At 35.6% G+C, this 20693-nt stretch overlaps 1 protein-coding gene across 1 annotated transcript in view; it reads left to right on the forward strand.

Annotated features, from left to right (window-relative positions):
* PDS5A (PDS5 cohesin associated factor A) overlaps nucleotides 1-20693 on the forward strand; it is a 204231-nt gene that overhangs the window by 121475 nt on the left and 62063 nt on the right. Inside the window, exons 14-17 of the mRNA XM_044680438.1 lie at nucleotides 5750-5798; nucleotides 6088-6227; nucleotides 14989-15104; nucleotides 17883-17988. Of these exons, the coding sequence (XP_044536373.1) occupies nucleotides 5750-5798; nucleotides 6088-6227; nucleotides 14989-15104; nucleotides 17883-17988 (411 nt within the window). The remainder of the gene's footprint in view (nucleotides 1-5749; nucleotides 5799-6087; nucleotides 6228-14988; nucleotides 15105-17882; nucleotides 17989-20693) is intronic.

The raw sequence follows: 20693 nt of genomic DNA on the forward strand, positions 1-20693 counted from the left end.
CAGAACTGTTTTGTTTTAATCACCCAGCCCAATTCCCCTCTCCACCCCCACCCACCCTTCTTATTCTTTTCCTGCTTCTCTAGAGGATAAAATAGAATTCTGTACCCCATACTCATTAGGTATTTTCTATTTGAGTTAATCAAGATGAATGTAAAGTTTAAGCCAATGATGACAAACATTTTAGATGCCTTGCCCCCAGAGAGTCTATGCCTACCCCCACTCCTATTCTACTCCACAGAGGGGTGGGAGAAAGGGCTCCCCTTGGGCTGCTGGGTAGAGGGGAGGGTGAAGTGAGGAATCTCCTCAGCAAATGTAATGAGGGGAAGAGGAGTGGCCCTAGAGGCTTTATTTTCCCCTCCAGCTCTGCCGTTTGTGAGCCACCCACCTTACCCTATCTGCACTCCCATTGGGCTGCTGGGCAGAGGGGTAGGGGATGGGAAAAAATGTCATCAGGCATGGTGGAGATGGATGGGAGTATAAAAAGGGTAAAAATTATGGTTGGACTGAATTTATGGTTGCCAGCAATTAAAATTAATTAATTCCACATGATTTTTAGCAATTTATAAAATAGAGGGGAAAAGGGAAAGTAGAGAAATGAGAAGACGGCAGAGTAAGAGTTCTATCTTAATGAGTTAGTCTGTGTGCACAAGCCCTGGCTTCCTCTGGGAGGATTCCAGTAGCCCCATCTGGAGGACCTAAGGGTCAGTTAACAAGGGTTTTAGCCACAAGGCCTTCTCCAGATGAGGGGCCCCTCCCAAGACCAGTACCTCCAGGAAAAAGGCAAGTAAGGGAGTCAGACTTTTTCACTCACCCATGTCGTAGTTCTAAGGGAAAGCAGTCCTCAGTCCTCAGTCCTCAGCCTCAGCCAGAGCCTCTCCAGGGTCAAGTTGAAGGTGAAAAAAAGCATCCCAGGAAGTTCTGGCCACTTTTAAAGACCATTCCTTTTGTCACTTCTTGTGCCTTCCTTCTATTTTACGTGTACCAATTACTGGCTAAAGCTTTGCTTAGGACTGCCCAGGGGTCAGTCAATCTATTCTGATTTGTCACCCACTTTTGCACATGTGGGTTATAGACCTCCCCCACTCAAGTGTAAGTGGGTTGTATCCACTTCTGGTAATTAAATCTAAAAATGGGCAGGGTAGAGTTAATCCCATCTTCACAGGAGGGAGAGGATCCACCCAAGTCCCTCTGCCTTTTTAATAACAAACTCTGGTTGGAGATGCAACATGTGTGCCCACAGAGAGTGTTCTGTGTGCAGTCTTTGGCACCTGTACCACAGGTTCCCCATCACTTATTTAAGCATTGGCTGAGACCACTTTTATCCTCACCTCCACTGTCATAGTTTTGTTGTCTCTTTTAGCTGATATAATTTATGCCATTTTACCTATTTTTCCCTTTTCTCTCAGTGCAATCTTATTCAACCCTTGATATATATATTTATAAATTATTATCATGTATTTATATTATATTCATATATAATATTATATGTAATTATGTTATAAATTTATTTATAAATTATACATTACATTTATTAATTAATATAAATATAATGTAGTTATAACTACATCATGTATTTATAATATATTATATGTTTTATATATATTTATATTTCTTTTCTTTTTGCACTTTTTTTGTCATTATACAAAGTTACTCCTGGTATACTCTGTATACTCCTAATGATTCTGTTAATGATAGAATTTTCAAATTACAAATATCATTTTTCCATGTAGGAATATAAACATTTCAACATTATTCAATCCCTTAAATTTTCTTTTCCCCATTTACGTTTTTATCCTTCTCTTGAGTATTGAATTTGGACACCAGATTTTTCTATTTAGGTCTGATATTTTCATCAAGAATGCTTGGAGATCTTTTGTTTTATTAAATGACCATTTTTTCCTCTTTTGAATATACTCAGTTTTTCTGGGGAGATGATTCTTGGTTGTAACCCTAGTTCTTTTGCATTCTGGAATGTATTCTAAGCCTTCTGATGCTTTAATATTGAAGCTACTAAGTTTTGTGTAATCTTGACTGTGTCTCCATGGTATCTGAATTGTTTTTTTTCTGATTCCTTGCAGTATTTTCTCCTTGGCCTGGGAACTCTAAATTTTGCTATAATATTCCTTAAGTTGTCATTTGTCGATTTATTTCAGGAGGTTATCTGTGGATTCTTTATTTCTATTTTACACTCTTGTTCAAGAATATCAGGGCAGTTTTCTTTGAAAACTTCTCGTAATATGTCTAGGCTTATTTTTTCATCATGACTTTCAGGTAGTCCAGTAATTCTTTAATTGTCTCTCGTATCTATTTTCAAACAGAAATTTCATTTATTCTATTTTTTCTCTTTCTTTCTTCCTTTCTTTTTTCTTTATTTCTTTCTCTTCTGTTGCCCAATTCTAATTTTTCTAGAATTATTTTCTTTCATGAGGTATTGAACTTCATTTTCCATTTGGTCATTAGATTTTTGTACCTATTTGGCCAATTCTGCTCTTAAACTTTTATTTTCATTTTTACATTACTTTTATTTCTCCTTCCAATTTTATATTTCTCTTATTTGATTTTTTAAATTCCTTTTTGAGCTCTTTTAGAACCTGAGACCAATTCCCATTTTTCTTTGACATTTTGCATGTAGTTGCTTTGATCTCACTGTCCCCTTCTGAGTCTATGCTTTGCTCATATAATTTTCTCCATAATCATTTCCTATGTTTAGATAATTTTTTGCTGATTGCTCATTTCCCCAGGTTTTTTAAAAAAAAAACTTTATCTTAAAGGTGGGCTCTGTTCTGTAATGGTTAAAAATTAAGTTTGGACTAAATATATATGAGTATGGTTGCTGAAATTAATATAACTCAAGTCAAAATGTTTTTATAGCAGTATTTATTTACAAAATAGAGGGAAAGAGTAAGGTAGAGAAATGAGAAAGAGGTTAGAGTAAGAAATCTAGCTTAATGAGCTAAATATCTGCTCTGGGGCCTAGCTTTGCTCTGGCAGGGCTCCAAAACCCTAGCTGGAGGGCCCAGAGGTAAATTAGGTATCACCCACATGGCCTATCCGTTGTTAATCTCTCCAATAGTCAGGAAAGGAAGGTCAACTTTTTCCAGTCACCAGTCCAACATCTAAAGCAGGGGTCGGCAACATATGGCTTTTGAGCCATATCTGGCTCTTTCTGCAGGAGCCATAAAGTCAATTTTTTTTCAGGCGCTGTTACACAAGCGAGCACTGTGAGCACTGTATGGCTCTCACGAAATTACATTTTAAAAAATGTGGCGTTCATGTCTCTCACGGCCAAAGAAGTTGCCGACCCCTGATCTAAAGGGAGAAGATCCAAGAGCAGTCTTACCAGAAGCCATCTGAGGTCCCAAGCCAGAGCTTCTCCAAGGCCAAGTTTGAAGGAAAAAGCCCTGGTCACAGGAAATTGCAACTACTTTTAAAGACACTTTTTTGCATCACTTCCTGTGCCTTCCTTCCACTTTACAAGGACTAATTGTAGTTTATAAATTTTCTTGTGAATGCCCAAGGGGCAGTCCCTTGTTTCTGAGTCGTCACCTACTTTAAGACATGGGTTGTGGACCTCCTTTATGGTAAAGTGGGGGTGTATATACTTCTGGTGATTAAATCTAAAAGTAGGCAGGGGAGAGTTAATCCCATCTTTACAGTTCTTAAAGGATACAGTTCCTTAAATTTGAATTTTTCTTTTCTACTACCCTCAGCTCTAGTTCAGGGTTTCTTCAAGTTTTAATTCTTCCATGATTATATGATGGACTGTGAGCTGAGAGCTCTGAAAGCCGCCTTGTCACTGTAGATTTAGTCTCCTCTAGGGACTCATTATGCGTTACAAGGCTCAGAGCATTGTGAGATACCTTGTGCTGTGACTTAGGGACTCATCTCAAGTCTGGGCAGGGCTCTGAGCCTCACTCTGGGCTTACACAGGCCAGATTGACTGCAGACTGCTTTGCTTTGGGGCCTCACTAGAGGCTTTGGTAGGGCCTGAGCTTCACTGTGAGCCTACACTAACTTGATGTGCTGGAGCTTGGGGAGCCTGGGCTTAGGAAGCTCTCTGGGCCTCCCTTATGCTAGCATCAGCTAGTGTAATGGGGAAAAGCAGTTTTTGGGCTGAATATATTAAAGATTGCTCACCAGGGGAAATTTCCCCAATTAAGGAATAACCTCAAGTCAAAATTGAATTTTATGGAAATTTATTTACAATTGAGAAGAGAAAGAAGAAATAAGGAAATAATGGAAATAAACAGAAATAAATAAATAAATAAGGAAAGACTCAACACAGTAGGTACTTTTCTCTGATTCCCTCATTAATCCAGGTAGATCTAATTAACCCTCAGCTGGGGGAAAAAGGCCTTGATCCTAAAGCCAGAGGCCCGGAGGGGCCCCAGAGGCAAATGAAGCAAAAGCTTCAGTCACAAAGTCTTTATTAAAAAGGAAGTTCGTTAAGAGAAGTTCAGGAATATTCAGTCTTTAAACTCACCACGTGGAATTCCAAAGGAAGATATTAAGAGTAGTCTCACAAAGTTCTCAGGGTCCCAGCCAGCACTCCTCCATGAACCAGAAAGAGCTCCTTCTCTAGCAGAAGACCCACTGACTCACTTAACTCTCTCTTTTAAAAGGGATCACTTACACGTCACTTCCTGTGCCTCCTTCCTAGTTTGCGTGTCCAATTACCACAGACGCTTCTCTTAGGACTGTATGGGACATCAGTTGATTTGTCACCCACTCCAGCACATGTGGGTTAGGGACCTCCCAAAATTAGAGATGTTCTCATCTTTGGTGATTAAATCTAAAGATGGGTAGTATAGACTTAATCCAATTATCACACTAGGCATGGATTGGCTTTCATTGAGGTTTGGGTCTTCACTGCCTGTTTGGACAGAGGCTCAGAGCCCTGCTCTGAGTTACACCAGCCCTGTAATGGAGCTTGGGTCCTCAACTCAGCCATTTGTAAGGGCTCCGGGCCTCCTCCTAGGCTTGAACAGACCATAAACTACTTTTGTACTAGGGTTTGGGTCCTCACTGTGGGCTTGGTCTGGGGCTTGGAACTTTAAAGGAGTGGGCATGTAGGCTTAGACAGAGTCTTGGCTTTTGCCTCGGCTCAGAACCTGGGATTTGGGCTGCTTATATGACTCAGTACATGGCTTTACTTCTGGCTGTTTCCAGCTCCCTCTCACCCTCCTCCCACCTTCTATTTTTTGTGTGTGTGTGTAGAAGATTTACTTCATTCCCTCCCCATGTAGTTTCTGTCACTCTTGTATTTGTTTTGAAGTGTTATTTTAAAGTTGGTTTGAGAGGATTCTCAGAGCAGTTCCAGTTTTCCATGCTACTCTACTATTTTGGCTCTGCCTGTCTGCCTTCGTCAGGTTTGCTGTTTTCTTCTCCGGTGGATTAAGGCAAACAGGTGAAATGATTTGCACAGGGTCACACAATTAGTGTCTGAAGCTGGATTTGATTCCAGGCCCAGTGCCCTATCCACTGTGCCACCTCATTGCCCCAAATTGTATGTTGTAGGAAGAATTTAATCACAATACAGCATAAAAAGATAACTGTGGTATTCTTTTCCATATCATCACTTGGAGTTTTCTCTTTTAAAGTAGATGACTTAAGTCTGTGCATGAATATTAATATTTTGGCCCAAGGGCAGTTGAGGTAAAATTCAGTTTTTTCTGAGGAAGTTACAAAATACTATTTTATTTCTCTCATAAAAATCTATTTATATAGCTGATTATTTGTTTTATTTCAGTCAGAAGCTAATAGTTCTGCCATGTTTGGAAAGCTGATGACCATAGCGAGTAAGTATTTTTATTTACTTGGTAGATCACTATTAATATTAATGATGTGATTGATATTAATGGGAAATATAATATTTAATAAGTTTCTAATTTTCACTAGGCATATAAACACACCAATTCTTTGCATGTGATTGTCAATTTAAGCAAAAAAGGCAACCATCTAATGCTTATTTCAATTATTTTATTACTATATAGTTCTATGTATAGGGTAATGTTTTTAAAACTGGTACTTGTTTGAAAACCTACAGTAGTATCTAATAAATTATTTGGATTTTCTTTGATTTCATAGAGAATTTGCCTGATCCTGGAAAAGCTCAAGATTTTGTGAAAAAGTTCAATCAGGTCCTTGGGGATGATGAAAAACTTCGGTCTCAGTTAGAATTACTAATCAGCCCTACATGTTCATGTAAACAGGCAGATGTCTGTGTGGTTAGTCAATTTTGTTTTCACCTTTAATTTTATCTATAATCATTTATAGAAGGTTGTTTCTTAAGAACATTTATGTACAATATTTTCTTGCATCACATATATAACTCTTTTTTGAGTATCTTGATTTGTTACATTTCATAAACTGAGGCCTTTGTCATCACTGGTGCTTAAACAGATTCTAATCTTCTGAGTCTTAAAGGTTGGACTTGTCCATGAAATGGGTTACTTTGCTGTTCACATAATAAATGTTAGCTAGGTTCCTGGGGTTTCATTGGTATAAGGAATTTCTTGGTGAGGAATTTCTTCTGACAAAGCAAATTGACATCTTCTGTGCAATTAATAGTTTCAGAGCACTCTCTAGAGCCCTGAGAGGATGTTACTTTCTCAACGTCACTTAATTTTAGAGGCAGAACTTAGTCTAAGACTTTCCTACTTTAAAACCACCTCTCTAGCCACTGTCATTTTTCTTTTCTTTTAAAAAACCCTTACTTTCTGTCTTAACATGAATTCTCTAGGTGTCATTTCCCAGGCAGAAGAACAGTAAGAGCTAGATTATTGGGGTTAAGTGACTTGCCCAGGGTCACACAGTTGAGAAGTCCATATTTGAATCCAGGACCAACTATCTCCAGACTTGGTTTTTAATCCACTGAGCTACCTAGCTCTTTTCCCTCTCCTCAACTCTCCTATACCCTGGCCATCCATCATTATTTAGAAATAGGATTTTGTATTTAAATTTTTTTAGGATTTCACTGTGCAAATTCATCTATCACAGTTCTAATACAATATTCCAGGATGCACCATCTCCTTTCTTTTTGTACTAGATATGTGATTTTTTTTTTTTATCAGTATAGGGTGCTTCTGTTATGTAACTTCTACAAATGAAGATTATCTGTTATCTCTTCAAATCATCATCTTGGAAAGTTGCACAGGGCACACTGCTATCTGGTCAAATAGCAAATTTGTGTCTAAGGTAGTATTTCAGAATCAGGATTCTTTGAGACCAAGGTTATCTCAATCTGCTTGAGCCCCTCTGACTCATATAACTTTAATACCATTAAATTGCACAGTATACAAAAGTAGTTATCTTAGTATATGCACTCTTATACTTCACTAGTTTTATACACATTGAAAAAATGACCAGCTAGATGTTATTGTTTTTCAGTTATATTAATATTATCCATTGGAGTTGCCTATTTTATTGTGAGGGAATCTAGTCTATGGAAACAGCACCGAGTCTTTCCCCTTGCTTATAATCTATGTGTCTTTGGATACATTATTTAATTTTTCTCTAAGGCAATTTCTTCATTTGGAAAATTAGTCAATTAGGCAAGCCATTCTGAAGTGCCCAGTATGTGTCAGGGACTGTGCTAGGTAATGGAGACACAAAAAGAAAAAAAATCAAGATGACATGATCCTAAATAACTACTTATAAAAAAATAATTACCAGATAAGGACCTGGAGAATCAGGAAAGGCTTCATGTTAAAGGTGGCTCTTCAGTAGAATTTTGGTAGAACCAAAGAATTCTAAGAGGCAGAAATAAGGAAAGAATGCATTCAAGCATTGACTACTAGTGCAAAAACAGAATGAAAATAAAAGTACCATATATAAGGATCAGCATGAATGATAATTTGGATGGAATGGATTCCTGACTTAGGTATAATGAGGTATGAAGGCATAGAGTGGGGCAAGATTTAAAAACCAACCTGTGCAATTTGGCAATTAAAAAAGGGGGGGGTTCTCTCTGTACTTTATAAAAATTAATTGACAGCTATGTGTGACATGTATTGGAAAAGTGACAAATTTTTGTCAGGCACATCACTGAAGAGACTATTGTAATAATCTAGGCCAGTGATGGGCAAAAAAAAAAAAAATAGTCTAGGCCAGATTCAGGCCCCCTGAAATGTTCTATTGGCTGTCGGACATTATTCCTAATCTGATGAATACAATGAGTAGGATAAAATACAATGAAACTTCAAAAGAGTTGCCTTAGAAGCAGACTGACAGATGAGCATTTCCTTTCCTTTGGCCCCCTCTTTAAAAAGTTTGCCCATCACTGATCTAGGCAATAAAAAGGATGGAGCCCATTCGTGTGTATAGAGAGACTAGAAAGATACAGGAGAGGCTGTACGTACATATTAGATATATGGCGTGAAAATAGTGAAGTTTTTTTCTTTATGCTTCTGTGATATCTTATTTACATTTTAATAGAAAACAGTACTTTATTTTCCATGACTACTATAAAGGGCTAGTGTTATAACTCTTAAATTACCGCCCTTCAATCCTTTTTTGCTTGTTATAGATGTCAAATTATTCTTGGTTTAAGCTATATCAGCTGCAGTTCAATTTGAGTTTTAAGTTCCTGATACACTCAGAGTTAGGTGATTTGTTGAGAACATTTTTAGACTGAAACTTTTTCCAGATATCTCAAGAGACCAACTCCAGATCTTATGCTAGAAGCAAAATGCCTCACTTAATGGTTCTCTGGCAATGCTTCAATTAATCACATTTTTAAAACACCTAGCTTTACAATCCAACCCTTCATGAAATGTGTATTATCTTCTGGTCCTTTCATATCCTGGCTAGTCAATCCTGAAATTTATAGGAGATCTTCCCAAGAAATCAGAGAAGGGAATGAGGAAAATTAATGTTGAATTCTATTATTTAATAATAATATTGCTACGTAAAATGATTCATTTTCACAAGCCTCTTGGCCTCCTAAGGTCTTGCTGAAATAGTTTTTAAAGTAAAGTAAAATTTACTTCCAAGCCTCAGGGCACCTAACTGAGCTGCATCCTTTCATCTTTTGCTAGAGGCTGGATGGAGATCCATTCTTTCTTTACTTATTAGCTAGAATACACTGAGATATTTGAAAGCAGAGAGGGTGCTGGGTGAACTTTCACCCACCCAAAGAATAAGTTTCTCTCCTCCCATATCATGAAGTAATGGGAAAGGAGTTGAAATCTCTTAAGTCTACCTACTCTTTGGAAATGTCCACCAATTGGAATGACCAGAGGAAATCATAATGAGGACACATTTCCCTATAAAAGAGAGGGTTTAGGTCTTAGAGTGACTCTTTCACATAAAAGGCAGAAGCAAAGGACCCATCCTTTGTAAATAGATCTTATTCCCCTAATAATAAACAGTGTTATTATCCTGGAAGGTAGGGGTGGGTGGGGAGAGGGGAAGACCAGCTCCTAGGAAGACACATCTAAGAGCAGTTAACTAGTACTTACAAGGAGATTTGGGTAAAATAGAGAGGCAAAGAAAGAAACTGAAATTTATGCTGAAGGTGAAATAAATAGGTATAGGAAAGTTATAGATAGGAAAGAAGGAAGGGAGAGAGGGAGGGAAGGAAGAAAAGGAAGAAGACCAGAGGATAATTCCTACTTAGAATGAGGCCAACACATCTTCAAACTCTAAATTCACATTCACAGCAGAAATCTTATTTTGTGCTGTAGTTAATGAAAATTTTCAAGGTGACTGATAGAACCACAAAGAGCTTATCCTTTTAGGAAGGTCTAAAAATGGAAGTGCAGATTTAAGAACAATGGCAAAACAATGTTGCCAAGAGCAAAAAGCATTATACTTTGGTGCCATTGTTAATTTTGCCAGTAACTTGCTTCTCTAGTTATTTCAGAGCCTCTTCCAAGATCCTCCAAAAAATTTGATGTTGAAATCTGGCCTGTTGTGTCCTTAGTTTCTTTATTTCTGTGAAGATGATAAGCATAGAGAAGATTTTTGGGGAAGCAATTTGGACCAAAGCATCTCAATAGGAAAAGGGTCAGAAGACCCTTTTAAGATGGATAAATTTTTTTGACGTCCTAAGTACCTTCCATCCTTTAATTTTTATTAAGTCCACACAAATGCATGGTCAGGGTACCTTACCTGTTATTTTCCCAAATTCTATCCTAGTCAAAGGACAATTCACATATTCAAGTACATTTCATCACACTAGGCATTTTTCATATCACAGCATCATATATTTAGTTTGTGAAGAAAATTTTGAGGTTCTAGGCTAGTCTCAGACAAGTATCTTGGTAATTTAAGTTTAATAGTGGAACAGGTCATTCAGTAGTTAATAGAAAAGTGATTTAATTAACTCTGATGGGAAAAGCATAGGCAACTTGAATAAGCATTAAAGATACCTTGAATAAAACAGCTAAATAAAGTTTGACAGATTTATTCCTTGCGATCTACCAACCAAGCTTCCAGAACCCTTAGAACTCTTTGGAGCTGCTTTGTACTATCAAGTGATGAAGAAACAGTGACAGCAGATCCTTGAGTTTCCCAAGCCATCCAAGTCTCAAGGATGTTAGAGCCAAATAGATTTCAAGTGATAGAGACTAGATTTCACTTCAGTTCTCTAAGTCCACTGTTATATTCATGACTGCGAACTGCCTTGAGGACGACCTTAAAGAGCAATCAAGGGTAGGCTGCTATGAATTTAAGGACTAAAAATTTTAAATGATGTCTCTAAGAAATATATGATGAAAAATGAAAATACAGTGCTCATGTGTTCTACAAAGCAAAGCATAATTTTTGCATATCTTCTGTGCAACAGTGCTGTTTTTATGTCTTAAGAATTCAGGAACCACCCCAGACACATTGTGTCACTCTCCTACAATGATCTTATTGGAAGGACATAAGTAAAAATTAGAGATGATGGAAGTTTGGTTTCGAATGAATACCTTCATGAGATCACAGATCTATTGGCAAATTAGAATGACAGTAATCAGTGTACTAATAGGCAGCATACCTTGCCAATCACTCCTATGTGCCTTTCTAGTTCCTTTCCTAAAAAATACTATAGATGTCCTTTCTACATTGTGATTTTCCCCATGATGTTTTTTTTTTTTTAAACCCTTGTACTTCAGTGTATTGTCTTATAGATGGAAGCTTGGTAAGGGTGGGCAATGGGGGTCAAGTGACTTGCCCAGGGTCACACAGCTGGGAAGTGGCTGATGCCAGGTTTGAACCTAGGGCCTCCTGTCTCTAGGCCTGACTCTCACTCCATTGAGCTACCCAGCTGCCCCCACCCCATGATGTTTTAAATATATTGCATGCAAGGCAGCATAATGAGTCAGCATAAAAAAATTAAATGGGAATTTTGGGGAAGTTTGCAGAAGGCCCAAATGACAGGCAAAGCTGGCATATGACAGAAAAAGTTTAGAAACTCAGAAATATAGAAAATGTAGGCATAGGATTGCATAATATCAATATATTTTCTTTTAATGCCATATAAACAGTTATCTAAAGTTAATATTAGTAAAAAGTTTTGTAAAAAGAACATGAAAGCCAGCAGATAGCCTACAAATGCTAGACATATAGTTATCTTTAAAAATTTAGGAGCCCATAAATTCATAAAATGTGATATGATAGAAATGCATGTTACTGTGCAATATGTATTTTACTGTATAATAACATAAATGAAAAGCCATGCTATTTTTTTCCTCTCTAAATTAACTTTGTAGAGAGAGAACTGTGTTTTTATACTCTGTTTTGGGGCTGCCAAGTATGTTTATGGGACTCACATGAAATCTTACAGTGATCTTAGCATCTCAAGTTCCTCATGCCTCATGTTATTTAAATGCCATAAACTCTATTAAAATCATGTATCCCAAGTAAAGTGTTCCTAGTGGTTCAGAAATTGCTCCCAAGAAACTGAGGAAAGTGATTAACTTGAAGGAAAGTATAGAATTGTTAGATATACTTTGTTTAGGCAAAATTACTGCTGTGATTGGCTGCCATTTCACTGTTAACTTATTGACCATAAAACATATAGAGAAAAAAAGAGATGTAAATCCATGAAGTCCTTGTATCTAAACCAACATTTGCATAAATCAACAGATCCTCTCTCTTACATAGAAAGTGCAATAATTCTGTTGGGTTGAGAATTATTATAAAAAAGGCATTCCCCACCATATGAGAAAAGGTTAAATCCTCTTTGATCCTCTAAATGAAAATGAAGGTAAAAAGTATGTCTATAGATTTTCAGGATAGCAAAGGCTGGTTTGGAAAAAAAAATGTTTTAAAGATTTCATATACACAATATAAAACTAACAGGAGAGGCAGCATCTGCCAATCAAAAGGAGGCTGGGATGTTTTCTTAAATCCTGTACAAGCTGACTGAAGAGAGGATACAAAATGGAATACATACACAATGCTGACAAAATTGCCCTAAATTGGGAAAAAATGCCTCAAAGGCCATACATTTGCCAAGAAAAAAGTGAGACCCACCTATAGAGTAACCCAACTCTTTTGTGCCAGTGTTAGAGGGTTAATAATAAAGAGATTGATATATAAAGCTACTAACCCTCAAGCTTTGAAAGGGAAGGAAAAATGCCAGCTACTTATCTTCTGGATGTTCCCTAAGAAAGCATGGATGACCTGCGCAGTTTTGCCTTGGTCTTTTACTTGGTTCTATCAATGTTTTATGCCGGAGATTAGAAAATATTTTGCAAACAAGGGATTATCCTTCAAGGTAATTTGCTTCTGGACAATGTTCCTGGCCACCCAGGCACTTCACAAATTCCATGTTGAATTAAATCTTCTACATGCCATCTAAGACTTAGTCTCTTGATCATGGGGTAATATGGACATTAAAGGCATACCTCACACACTACCAAATGAAGAGGATCATAGAGACTATGGAAGAAAATCCTGACAAGAAGGGATACCTGTATTTATAATGAAAACCACAATGAGACCATGTAGGAAGATCCCAATATGTGCCAGAAAGTTAATGATAGTGAATACAGAGGGATAAAAATAAGGTTCTTTTATTTAGGGTCTATTAAATTTCATGTTTGAAGAAAAGGAATTGAAAGCTGCTGTATTCAAACTCACTTTGTCATCTAGTTTTGTACATATCCTTTAGAATGCTTAATATTTTGCCCACTTTCCAAGCCTGTTCTTTGTAAGTAACACTTCATTATTAGATAATATCTCCTATTTCTGTAGCCTTCTTTTCAATATTCTTATTTTATATGTAGAATAATAATTATTATAACATGCAATGGTGTTGTAACTGAAGTTCAGGTAATTTTCCCCACTGCCACACATCTAGTTCATGCCAATAGGATTCAAACTCTGTTGTCTCACTTAAAAGTCCAGCGATTTTGCCAATACTCCTGCCAAGGAAAGAAAGATGCAAAATAATTAAAGAAGACTTGTATAAGGAGACCTACACATTCGTTTGATTGCTTCACAAATCCCAAACAGAAGAAACTATATAAATGTGTACTTATTACTTATCCTTTAGTTTAACTTCTCTATATCTTCATGGAGGGTAAAGGGTATAGTCCATCATAATTAGGCACATTTCTCATGGAAGACTTAAAGTAAAGCTAAGGGAATACATCTAATTCCATTCTCTGATTTCTTATAATATACACTCCTAAAAAAAAGTTCTTCATATATGAATCACTTCACGTTTTTGGTATTTATGTAAAGAAATATGTGATGTTTGTGGTATTTGATGTTAGTGATTATCAAGTTCTTGTGTCATTGAAAGTGAAATAGATTGTATATGTGCATGCATATAGTCATTTGCTTAATAACAGCTAGTGCATAAATTCAGTCAGTATGACACACACAAAATAAGAGTAGTAATAATAACATGAAGCTATTAGTTAGAAGACGTGGTTTCTAGACAGCCTTAAATTTGTGAAACACTATTAGAGAAGCAGTAAAATCAAAGCCTTCTCTGTTTTTAAACTGCTAGATTTCCAATAAATACTAGACAGTTATATCCTGAATTGCATAATTTCTTTTGCCTAGTTTCAATAGGAAAAGTAGTTCTTGTTTTTATTGTAACTATTTGACATATATTGGTTTTTTTTAATAAATACATGTATGAAAAAATAAAAGAATTATATTGATTACATAGTTTAAAAGAATACATGTTTTTATAACACTGATCTCTTTAGCAACCTGTTGTGCTTGATATGATCTGGCTTTAAAACTTCACTTGTTTAAGTAGCTAAGAGTTTTAGAAAAGAAAGTAAACCTTATACCAATAACTTTTTCTCCATTTGTTCAACTGTAATGTTACCTCATCTAAGGAAATTATTGGGCTTTTAATTGTGAATGGTAGGTGAACCTTTTTTGAGATAAGTGCCAGAATTATTTCCAGCTATGGTGACATGCATGTCAAAGTAGCAATTTAGAAAATGACCGATTCTATATAGAATGTTCTTAACAAGGTTATTTACTATCCTTAGATCTCGTATTAATCTCCACTGAACCTTGCCTTGTGCATCAAGTTTGTTTTTTCTTAATAGCTAAAATAGGGGTGTTGTGATCTGAAATAGTGGGAACTAAGATCTTCTGCTTCAAGAGATTCTCTGTAAGTGGTGTTATGCCTTCTGTGGCTTCTTTGCTAAGTCTATACTGGGAAATCTTTGGAGGTATCCCTTTTTTAACTTCTGTATGTACCAGTGAGGCTGATGCCCACATCGCTGGAATTTTTTGCCCATACCTTTGTGTGACACATTATTGGGGATTTCATATATGCATCTTATATTATATTATAATATAAGATTATATTATATTATATATAAATAAAAAGATTATATTATATTATATATAAATGCACCTGGGCATTTTCTGAGATCTGCTCTAAGAACAATTGTGGATGGTATTTAAGTGATAGGCAAATGCAGAAATACCCAAATTTTAGTTATAGAATGAAATGCTTTTGATATATAGGGTAAGTTCCTATTTGATATTGTTATGATGTGACTTGTTTCCTTTTAATAGAGAGAAATAGCTCGGAAACTTGCAAACCCCAAGCAGCCAACTAATCCATTCCTTGAGATGGTCAAATTTCTTTTGGAAAGAATTGCACCTGTGCACATTGACTCAGAAGCTATCAGGTAAACTAGGAGATACATTATTAGCCTATAAATATTATATTCTGTAGAGTCAGTGATCACCTTTGCAAAAATAAAACAAAAAGGGTTCATTTCCCTTCTAAATTACATTTGTGGACATATCTCTAAAACAGAGTAATTCTCTTTTTCATGGACCTATCCAGAATTTGTGGACTACCTGAGGAAGATATCTCTAGAAATAGTTCTGATTTTCGTCGAGGTTCTTTTTTTTTTTTTTTTTTAAGAAAAGTTATCCATGGTTACATGATTCATGTTCTTACTTTCCCCTTCACCTCCCAAACCCCATAACCCACCCCCAATAGCTGACACACATTTCCACTGGTTTTAACATTTGTCATCGATCAAGACCTATTTCCATATTATTGATAGTTACATTGGTGTGGTTGTTATGAGTCTACGTACCCAATCATGTCCGCATCAACCCATGTGTTCAAGCAGTTGTTTTTCTTCTGTTTCCACTCCTACAGTTCTTCCTCTGAATGTGGGTAGCATCTTTTCTATAAATCCCTCAGAACTGTCCTGGGTCATTGCATTGCTGCTAGTACAGAAGTCCATTACATTCGATTTTACCATAGTATATCAATCTCTGTGTACAATGTTCTCCTGGTTCTGCTCCTTTCACTCTGCATCAATTCTTGGAGGTCTTTCCAGTTCACATGGAATTCCTCTAGTTTATTATTCCTTTGAGCACAATAGCATTCCATCACCAGCAGATACCACAATTTGTTGCCATTCCCCAATTGAAGGGCATACCCTTGTTTTCCAGTTTTTTGCCATCAAGGTTCATTTTTGACAGAAACATTCGGTTTTAATAAATTAGAATATAGTTAACATTTCTGAAAGTGATTTTTAACCATAATATTTCATTCATTTTTAAGCCACAGCCCCCCCTCCCCAGTTAGGAAAGAGACTGAAATTTAGAGGTTTTTTCCCCATTAATCTGATTTCAGTTGTTTTAATTCTGAAGTACTCAACTGAAAAAGACTTTATTGTAGACCATCTTGTCTTCTCATGTTAAAACACTCATCAGAGCAGGAGTTAAATACGTTTTCTCTAATCTTTAATCTCTCAGCATTCCTCATGGTTAGAAGCAAGTTATGCACTAGGTAGTAGCTACTGCTACTCATATTGACTACTCTGGTATATCCAGGTTTATAGAGTATTTCTATCAAGTGTTGAAGTCAGTATTACCAATCCCTCTTTTACATATGAGCCATTGAGACTTAGAAGATCAAATAACTCACCTGTGTTCTCAGAGCCATGACTCAAAGCCAGGCCTCCTAAATCCTTAGCCAGACTTCTTCCTATTTTGAGGGTTCCGACCATAAATAATGAGAATCTTTTTTAAGCTTCCCATCCTCATTCTTATTCATTTAGCTCACTACTTTGGAATATCAGCTAACCAATAGCTCTAGATTTCCTCCTGGCAATCATTGATCTTCAGTGGCAAAATAAGGTGAACTAGATTACCTCTCTAAATTACTGTCCAAGTGACTTTATCCAAAGGACACTAAAGAAGCAGAGATGATTCAGCCACTTAAATCACAAAGGTCTAGACTAATGAGCATCAGTCAGTTATAGCTAATGGGATCTCATGTGAGAATAAAGTTTGAAGCTTCTTTTAAGACCCACATAGAAAGCTGAAATATACATCACTACTTTAAAAAGGAAACTTGTCTGAAAAAGTAAACAAATCTCATAAAAACACAGTTCGCTTAGTTTAAGTGGACATCAAAACCAAATAAGTAAAAAGGATTGGTATCTTAATTAAATAAGAACTATCAAGAAACAACTAATATAATTATTCTTATTGAATGTGAAGATTCTTCATTTTTAAAAATTTTGTTCTTGATTATACCATCAGCAAGGGAAAATCCCAGTGTAGAGACTCCTATCACCAATACTTATCGATAACCTGTGTAACCTAGGACAGAGAGGGTTATGTCACTTTCTCATGGCAGTGCAATCTTATGCTTCAGAATAGCATTTGAATCTAGGTCTTCCTGATTAGAAAGGCCGCCTTTCTATTCTGCCTCTCTCATTTAGTATATATGATGCTTAAAGATGTTTATATTTAGTCATCTTCAGAAAGTAGCTTTTTTATCATTATAGAATTCACATCTTCAGAAAGAAGCGTCTTTATCATTATAGAATTCACAAGGTTTCATGCACAGTGCATGTAGATAAAATGTTGATACCTATTATTAAATTTTAATCAAAAGTATTTTGTTAATCTTTGAATAGTAGATCAATTTTGTTAGAAACTATTCAATTAAAAATTATCTTAAATTTTTTCCAAGATAAATTATAATGCATTGTGTATACCAGTGGGTTATACCTTTAAAAGAAACAATGGTTCACTGTCTCATTTTTATAAAGATTATTTTGCCTTTCTTTAATCAATTAAGTAGTGATAAGAAATGTAGAATTAGAGTATTTTTATTAAAGTGAAGAAAAATAGGTTTACAAAGTAAAGAAAATGAAAGGAATTTGATCAATATAATTTAAATATTCATATTATTATCAAATATATTTTCCTATACTTCTTAATTTAGTTAGACATTTATTTTTAACAATTGATTTGAGTATTTGATTATGTAGATGTAAAATTTACAAGTGATTTAAATGAAACAGACTGATTTTTGCTCTTTAAGATTTGCTTGATTTTCTTTTAATCTATCTAAAATTTGCATTGTTCAAATGCTTTATCTTCATTGTCCTGGGATAGTTGCAACTAATCTAGATTTTCTTGTTTGATAGTGCACTAGTAAAGCTGATGAACAAGTCAATAGAAGGAACTGCTGATGATGAAGAGGAGGGTGTAAGTCCAGATACAGCAATTCGTGCAGGACTTGAACTACTTAAGGTACTTTTATTATGATTTTGCTCCGATCATTAATATCAATCACAATACAATTAAGTTAATTATTCTGTGTTAAAGAGGTGCAAAAAAAAAATATTGGCAGACATCTGCCAATTAGAGCATTTAGAAGCTCTACTTGTTTCCATAGGTGACTTAAAGTAAATTTAAAGCATCGTTTCTGCTTGCAAAGAAGTTAAATGGGAATCAAAAAATAGTTAGAAATGCAAGAAGAAATAAAAGGAAAATATAAATACCAATAATATTAATTTAGTCAGTAAATACTAAACCAAATCAATAAATTGGCAGATCATGTTAAGCTAAAATGATCAGCAAGTCTTGATGGAGAACATATGAGTAATCTGATCTTAAAGAATGAATAGTGATGCTTTTTTTGTGAAGTGCGAATACTAGTTTGTCAGGAGAAAAGATTTGTTATTAGAACTCAGTAGGAAGGAAATTGGAAAGATAGTCTTTGTCTAACTTCTGTACTATCGTCTGTGCTGTGCTCAAGCATTTGGACTGAGAGCCTGAAGGCCCCAAATAAAATGCCTTTGAACAATTTAGTTAAGAAATTATATGATAACAATAGTGTTTTTTGAATGGTAAATTGTCAATAGCATATAAAGTGGCAGAAAGTGCAGAGAAATTGGAGGCAGAGAGAATAGTTAGACAACTGGGTTAATAATCCAGTATAAAATGGTGTGGACCTTAATTAAGGTAGTGTGAGAAACAGTTGCGGAGAAAAAATATACAGAAAGTGTAGGCATATAGGAAAAAGGATAGAAAGAGATAATACGCAGATATACCAAGATTATAAATCTAGGTACTTTGAAGGATAATAATTCATTTCCATAGTAACATGGTGTGTATGTAATAAGATCTTTTCTCAATAAATCTTTCAGGCTAGTGATACATATATTATTATTTTATAAATGAGGAAATTACCTTGCTTGTAATATTTTTTACCTCAGTGTTTTATGGAAATATTCAGATTTAGTTCTCCTGACTCCGCATACAGTGCTCTTTAGTACACCCAAAAACAATTAGGGAACACTGGAGGGGAAAATATATGCGATATTTGAGGAATGAGAAGGTAATGCATTTGTTTTCGAACAAATTGATTTTTGAGTTATTATTGATTATCTATAAGCACATTGTTTCCTCGGGGTGGGGGGGGGCGGTTGGCAAAAGAGAGGGGCGGGGAGAGAGACAGAGAGAGAGAGTGGCAGAGAGAGAAAGAGCACTCACTTTGAAGATAGAAAGACATGGATTTTAGTTCACCTCCGTCACAATACTGGTTTTTTTACCCTGGGCAAGCGTTGTGACTTCTCAGTTTTTCATGTTGTTGCTGTCAAGGCTATGAGTTGAAGAGATGGCTGAGTGTTCTTTGTACCAATGATCCAGTTGCAGAAATGTTTATTAGCTATTTATAAACATGAGACTTGTATAAGTAAGAGATATTCATAGGAATTTTAGGTTTATAAATATATGGAACACAGCTTTTCAATATCAATACTATATATTCTACATCTTCTTAAGTAACCAGTGACTGTCTAATAGTCTTTTTTTTTTAATTTGAAAAATAAATTTTATTGGTATCTTTATTTTTATATGACCTTTATTTCATAATAGATCCATTTACCCTGTCCCCAGAGAGAAAGTCATATACCAAAGGGAAAAAAAGAAGAGAAAAAGCTGTTTAGCAAAACTAATTACAATATTCAAAACAGTTGACATTATATGTATTTTATGCAGTATTCCACTTTCATAGCAACCTAAATCTCCAAAGAAGCTTCCTGAGGTGTCTTTGCATATTTCTCTTTTTTGTGTGACACTATGAATCTGGGTTTTTAAGGTACATATTAAATTTTAAGTGATAATTCCAACACTGCCTTTCTTGTCCCATTCTCAACAACTTTTTGCCTCATCTGTGTATTTTTAAATATTTCATTGATATTTCTATTTTTGTCAAAATTTCTGTTCTTCTTTTCATTTTTTTACCATTGCTCCCTTCCCACCTAATCTCCCCTAATCCTCCTCACAATGCCATTAAAAAAAAAAAAAAAAACAAAAACCTCTCATAATAAGTATGGTTCAACAAATAGTTGCATACATTGACCATGTTTATAAATGTATGTCTCATTCTGCATCTCTTTGCCAGGTAATAGGAATCCATCATTTGTGTTCCTCAATCATGACTGCTTATTGATCATCATTCTTTTAATAATTCATTCAAAGTCATTTTCTTTTACATTATGTGATCATATAAATTGTTCTCCTCATTTCATTTTGTATCAATCCATAAAGATCTCCTATGGTTTTCTGATTCCATCCATTTTTTAATTTCTTTTTTAAAAACCCTTACCTTCCATCTTAGAATCAATACTATGTATTGGTTCTAAGGCAGAAGAGTGTTAAGGGCTAGGCAGTGGGGATTAAGTGACTTGCCCAGGGTCACACAGTTAGAAAGTGTCTGAGGGTAAAATTTGAACCCAGGACCTCCCATCTCATTGCCCGGTTCTCAAACCACTTAGCCACCTAACTGCCCCTAGAGCAGTATTCCCTGACCAGGAATCAAACCCATCTCATAGCAGTGAGAGTGCTGAGTCCTAACTACTAGACTACTAGTGATCTAATTTCTTAAAAGACACATTAATACTAGCAAGTGTCTCTGAGAAAGATATCATTTCTTAAATATATTAGAAAAC

The sequence above is a fragment of the Gracilinanus agilis genome, chromosome 6 (genome assembly GCF_016433145.1).
Source record: "Gracilinanus agilis isolate LMUSP501 chromosome 6, AgileGrace, whole genome shotgun sequence".
Classification (NCBI taxonomy): Eukaryota; Metazoa; Chordata; class Mammalia; order Didelphimorphia; family Didelphidae; genus Gracilinanus; species Gracilinanus agilis.